At 46.5% G+C, this 6,367-nt stretch overlaps 1 protein-coding gene across 1 annotated transcript; it reads right to left on the bottom strand.

Annotated features, from left to right (window-relative positions):
• Positions 1 to 2,570: 2,570 nt before the first annotated feature.
• On the bottom strand, positions 2,571 to 3,089 carry LOC147984524 (uncharacterized). Its single transcript, XM_087541139.1, has one exon. It carries the CDS (start codon positions 3,087 to 3,089, stop codon positions 2,571 to 2,573), a length of 519 nt encoding a protein of 172 aa, XP_087397265.1.
• Between the last annotated feature and the right edge of the window lie 3,278 nt (positions 3,090 to 6,367).

Below are 6,367 nucleotides of genomic sequence, written 5' to 3'. Positions count from 1 at the left end.
TGTCTGCGGCGCTGAACTTGAAGATCGATAAACGATCAAGTTCGGCGTCCGCGGGCTCACATGGTTTGGAACTTACGGCCGGAGACGAGTCCGGAGTTCCGGTGACAAAGACGTCGTGAGAAGTTAAGTCTATGGGCGGCTCCAATGCCATGGAATCCATGGCCTCCGTGGTGGGGTTGATCCCCCCGTCCTCGGATGGTGCAGTCTGCTCCGACTCTAAGGCCAGAGCGGTTATAGGAGCGATCTCCTAGATGCGGTCTGATGACATATTTAGGTCATGATCATTGGGGTGACCGGGGGTGGCAGCCATTGTCTCAAATTCAGCGAAGATCAAGTCTCCACGGATGTCCGCAACGTAGTTCAAGCTCCCAAATCTGACCTGATGGTCAGGGGCGTAGCTTTCGATCTTCTCCAGATGGCCAAGCGAATTGGCCCACAATGCGAAGCCGCCAAACACAAAGATTTGTCCGGGAAGAAAAGTTTCTCCTTGGACAGCGTCATGATTGACGATTGAAGGGGCCATCAAACCTTTTGGCGACAGCATAATGGAACTCTCAATGAAAGCACCAATGTCAGTGTCAAAACCGGCGGATCTCGGGTAGGGTGTCCCGAACTGTGCGTTTAAGGTCGATGGTAACAGGAGACAAGGGACACGATGTTTACCCAGGTTCGGGCCCTCTCTATGGAGGTAATGCCCTACGTCCTGCTTGATTGATATTGATGAATAGGAGTACTACAAGAGTTGATCTACCTCGAGATCGTAATGGCTAAACCCTAGAGGTAGAGCTTGTATGGCTATGATAATGAGTATCCCCTATCCGGACTAAGTCCTCTGGTTTATATAGACACCGGGAGGATCTATGGTTACACAAGGTCAGTTACAAAGAAAGGAATCTACATATCCGGTCGCCAAGCTTGCCTTCCACGCTAAGGAGAGTCCCATACGGACACGGGTGCAGTCTTCGGTGTTCGTATCTTCACAGCCCATCAGTCCGGCCCATGGCTAATAGGCCGGACGCTCGAGGACTCCTTAGTCCAGGACTCCCTCACACCTCCTTCCCAGCCGCTAAAAGCAGTTTCTACATCCACCCTTGTATCTTGTTCCATAGCCTATCTTTTAGATACTTAAAAGCACCATTCTTTGAACTCCCTACATCAGAAGGCATGCCAAGATATTTTTCATTCAGTTTCTCATTGGGAATTTGCAGGATAGTTTTTATAGCAGCTCTTGTGGACTCTAGGCATCCCTTACTAAAGAAAAGTGAACACTTATCCTTGTTTATTCGCTGGCCAGATGCCCTAGGATACGTCTCCAACAATTGAGAAACCTCATCAGCTCCCTCAACATTTTCTTCAAAAAACAACAGGCTGTCATCTACAAACAAAAAATGGTTCACCGGTGGAGCTGATGAAGCCACTTGTATTCCACCCAGATTAGATGACTGAACTCTGGTTTTTAAGAGGCACGAAAGGCCCTCTGCTGCTAGCAAAAAGAGGTAAGGTGATATAGGATCCCCTCGTCGAATACCACGAGTAGGCTCAAATTCTTCTAACTTCTCACCATTAAAAAGAACTGAGAACAAGACTGAGGTGACCATACCCATGACTATGTTCACCCATCTGCTCGTGAAACCTAGCTTTAGCATGATTTCCTTCAGATAACTCCATTCAACCCTATCATAGGCCTTCATCATGTCAAGCTTTAGTGCACAATGCCTGTGTGTTTGCGCTTTATTTCACTTCATGAAATGCAAACATTCATATGCAACAATTATGTTATCAGTAATGAGGCGGCCCGGTACAAAGGCCGATTGCTCTTTAGAGATTATATCTGGTAGAACACTCTTCAGCCGGTTAGCAATAACTTTGGATGCTATTTTGTACAGAACATTGCATAAGCTGATGGGACGGAACTCTATAAGAAGCGTGGGATTTTTTACCTTGGGTATTAGCACCAAAACCATGTTGTTGATCTCACGAGCACTTTCCGCCCCTTCCACAATTCTGAGAACCACTTTAGTCACCTCATTAGAGCAAATATCCCAGTGTTTAAAAACATTGTGTAGGAAATCCATCTGGTCCGGGAGCCTTCTGAGGTGACATCTGAAACATCGCAGTTTTTACTTCCTCACCCTTGTAGGGAGCATTCAACACATCATTCATTTGACGGGTCACTTTGCGTGGGACTGCATTAAGAACCTCTTGGATATTCTCTGAACCTTTAGAAGTATATAGGGTGTTATAAAACGCCTTGGTCATCTCCTTCATCTCTTGTTTATTTTCTGTTTGGCTCCCATCTGGTTTTATCAACTCTTTTATTCTATTCTTTACTCACCTCTAGTTTGCCCTCATGTGGAAATATTTTGAGTTTTTGTCCCCGGCTCTGAGCCACCCTAGACATGCTCTCTGTTTCCACATCAACTCCTCTCTCTTATAAAGTTCCAGCAGTTCGTTTTTAATTTCCTTCTCACATTCAGATGGTTCCACCCTGCCTGGAACCGACCGCAGGATATCTAGCTCCCTTTTAATTTTTTTATTCCTCTCCTGACACTGCCAAAAGTTGTGTGATCCTAGGCCTGCAAAGATCCCGACAGTAGGCGTAGCTTATCCGATATTCCTGTCACCGAATCGTCCCCGTCGCCATCAACTGTCATTGTCCATGATTCCCGCACCACAGGCTGCAAATCTGTGTGCGTTTCCCACATGCACTCATATCTGAAAGTACGTGCAATGATTGAATCATCATTAGCTGCATGCAAACTTAGAATAATGGGGTTGTGATCAGATGCAACATCATTGATGTGTTCCATTGTAGCCTGGGGAAAGGCACTTCGCCATGCAACACATGCAAGCGCGCGGTCCAGCCTGACCCTGGTGAACGACCCTCCGGTTACCTTCTTTTCAAAAGTCCAATTTATGCCAGTGTAACCTAAATCAATCAGAGCACAATCATCAACAGCCTTCCTGAAAAGATTGATCTGGTTCTGGCTTCTCCTTCCAATCCCGTCATGCTCTCTCGCATGAAACACTTCATTGAAATCTCCAATGAGAACCCACGGAGCATTGGAATGCCCTACCAGTTCCCTCATTTTATCCCAAGTTTTATATCGTTCTTGTACCTGGGCCTCTCCATATATGCATGATAGCCTCCAAGGAGTAGCCCCTGCATTGTTCACCATAGCATCTATATGATATCTTGAGTAGCCCGAAACTTGCAAATTTATTTCATCATTCGAAAACAATCCTAGACCTCCACTTCTACCATCACTAGAAACAACATAACTCTTATTGTAGCCTAGCTCTCCTTTTAAATTTTCAACATGTACCCTATCAATTTGTGTTTCAACTATACAAAGTACGGTCAGGGTAAACTTCTTCGCGAGAGCACGAAGCTCGTGAACTGTCATGGGATTACCCACACCATGATAGTTCCAGCAGAGGAGACTCATTGGGCCCGGCGGCACTCCTCGAAGGAGCCCGCCAATCATGCATTGCCAAAAGTTTTATCCTCCTCCTCTCCTGTTTCCTTGCTCGCCGTCACCTCTGTGGCATCTGGTAGCTGGAACAAAACTCCCCGATTACCATCTCCCTTTTTAGGCCTCTTCACTTCTTTCCTTGGAGAAACGTAGATGGGTGGCGGCGGAGGCACACCGGTGGGCTTTTCTCGCACCACAAGAGCTGAAGATGTATCATTTACCACTCCTTCCACACTGTCCCTGGTGGGTTGAACACTCCCTGTGAGCAAATTATTATCAGTAGACTGCCTCTTGTTGTTTCCCACCGGTGCCCCCAGCACACTAGTTCTTAGTGCATCGATTATCTCACTTGGCTCGCCCATTCCAGTCTCACCCGGAGTAGGCTCAGAACCTGCCCCAACATCCTGCTGGCGAGATTCATTCTGTTGTGCGTTGAAACGCCAACTTTGGTTTGGGTTATATTTCTCTCTTCCCCGGCCTCTTCCTCTTGCAGGTCTTGGGACACCTTGTCCCCTTTGAAAACCATAACCACCTCTCCCAGTTTGCCTGAATCGAGCACCATCAGCCAACACCAAATCACCCCACTCAAACTTTGTTGCATCATGAACTCCATCACCGCACTCCTCGTGCCAGTGTCCACACTCACCACAATTATAGCAGAAGTTCGATAGTTTTTCATACTTGACTTGGTACCTCGTGGCGCTGGGTGAGTTGGCAGCTCAGCTGGGGGCGTTGAAGCCTAGCTTCTTGCCCTCGATGCGGCTATATCTCCTACGTGTCGAAGCACGACTTAGAGGCATAACCGCAATGAAAACAATGTCGCAAGTAAGGTAATCTTCACAACAACCCATGTAAATAGATAAAAGGGGAAAATGTACATAGTTGGCTTACACTCTCCACGTCACACAAATACATGAATAACATTACATTCATCCAATACACTCATGGTCCGACTACCGTACCAAAATAAAGATCAACCCCAACATGAGACACGGTCCCCGATCGCCCCAACTGGGCACCACTACTGATCATCTGGGAAAGACACATAGTAACGAACAGAGTCTTCATCGAACTCCCACTTGAGCTCGATCATGTCATCTGGAACGGTATCGTCGGTCCTTGCACCTGGTTTTGGAAGTAATATGTGAGTCACGGGGACTCAGCAATCTCGCACCCTCACGATCAAGACTATTTAAGCTTATAGGTAAGGTAAGGAATGATGTGGAGCTGCAGCAAGCGACTAGCATATATGGTGGCTAACCTATTCACAAAATACAGTGAGAAGAGAAGGCAAAAGCACGGTCGAACAACTATGATCAAGAAGTGATCCTAGAACAACCTACGTCAAGCATTACTCCAACACCGTGTTCACTTCCCGGACTCCGCCAAGAAGAGACCATCACGGTTACACACGCGGTTGATTCATTTTAATTAAGTTAAGTTTCAAGTTATCTACAACCGGACATTAACAAATTCCCATCTGCCCATAACCGTGGGCACGGCTTTCGAAAGTTCAAATCCCTGTAGGGGAGTCCCAACTTAGCCCATCACAAGCTCTCACGGTTAACGAAGGATATACCTTCTCCCAAGACAATCCGATCAGACTCGGTATCCTGGTTACAAGACATCCTCGACAATGGTAAAACAAATCCAGCAACACTGCCCGAATGTGCTGACAAATCCCGATAGGAGCTGCACATATCTCATTCTCAGGGCACACTCAGATTGTCCAAACTTCCGGTAGGCCATCCCAGAGTTGCCCCTGGTGGCCACCGGCGGCCGACGAGGTGGACCAACACTCAGAGGAGCACTGGCCGGGGGGGGGGGGGGGGGGTTAAAATAAAGATGACCCTTGGGCTCCGGAAACCCAAGGGAAAAAGAGGCTAGGTGGCAAATGGTAAAACCAAGGTTGGGCATTGCTGGAGGAGTTTTATTCAAGGCGAACTGTCAAGGGGTTCCCATTATAACCCAACCGCATAAGGAGCGTAAAATCCGGGAACAAAACACCGATATGACGGAAACTAGGGCGGCAAGAGTGGAACAAAACACTAGGCAAAAGGCCGAGACTTCCACCCTTTACCAAGTATATAGATGCATTAAGATAACAAGATAATATTGTGATATCCCAACAATAAACAATGTTCCACCAAGGAACGATCTCCAATCTTCACCTGCAACTAGCAACGCTATAAGAGGGGCTGCGCAAAGCGGTAACCTAGCCAATCAATGGTTTGCTAGGACATGTTGGGTTAGAGGTTTTTCATGTCAATTTGGGAGGCATGATAAGCAAGTGGTAGGTATCGTAGCATAGGCATAGCAAAAGAGCGAGCATCTAGCAAGCAAAGATAGAAGTGATTTCGAGGGTATGGTCATCTTGCCTGCAAAGTTGTCAGAGTTGACTTGATCCTCGTAAGCGAACTCAATGGGCTCCTCGTTCACGAACTCATCTCCCGGCTCTACCCAAACAAGAACAACAAGAAAACGGAACACAATCAACCACGTGCAATGCTCAAACAACATGATGCAAACATGGTATGATATGCAGGATGCGGTATGTCATGCATATGAAAGATTTGATAAGGAATGATTGAACCTGGCATCAACTTGGATATCCAAGAGTGCCACTGGAAAGGTGAGGTGATTTCGGTTGAAATCGATATAAAGATCACCGGAATCGGATGCACGGTTTGGAAATGGCAAACAAAACAAATATGACACCGGTCTGCGATAATCAGCAAGTGACCAACTAAATGCATCAAGATAAATACGCTAAAGCACTCAAACATGACAACAAGATACATGGCAGGGATCCACTTATGATACTTGACAAAATATGAACATTGAGCTATGGCTAATTCATCCATTAACAGGTTCAAACAAGCATGGCAAAA

This window comes from Triticum urartu, chromosome 2A (genome assembly GCF_056163025.1).
Source record: "Triticum urartu cultivar PI428250 chromosome 2A, HENAU_Tu73, whole genome shotgun sequence".
In the NCBI taxonomy this organism is placed as follows: Eukaryota; Viridiplantae; Streptophyta; class Magnoliopsida; order Poales; family Poaceae; genus Triticum; species Triticum urartu.
This window is presented reverse-complemented; position numbering and strand designations above follow the sequence as displayed.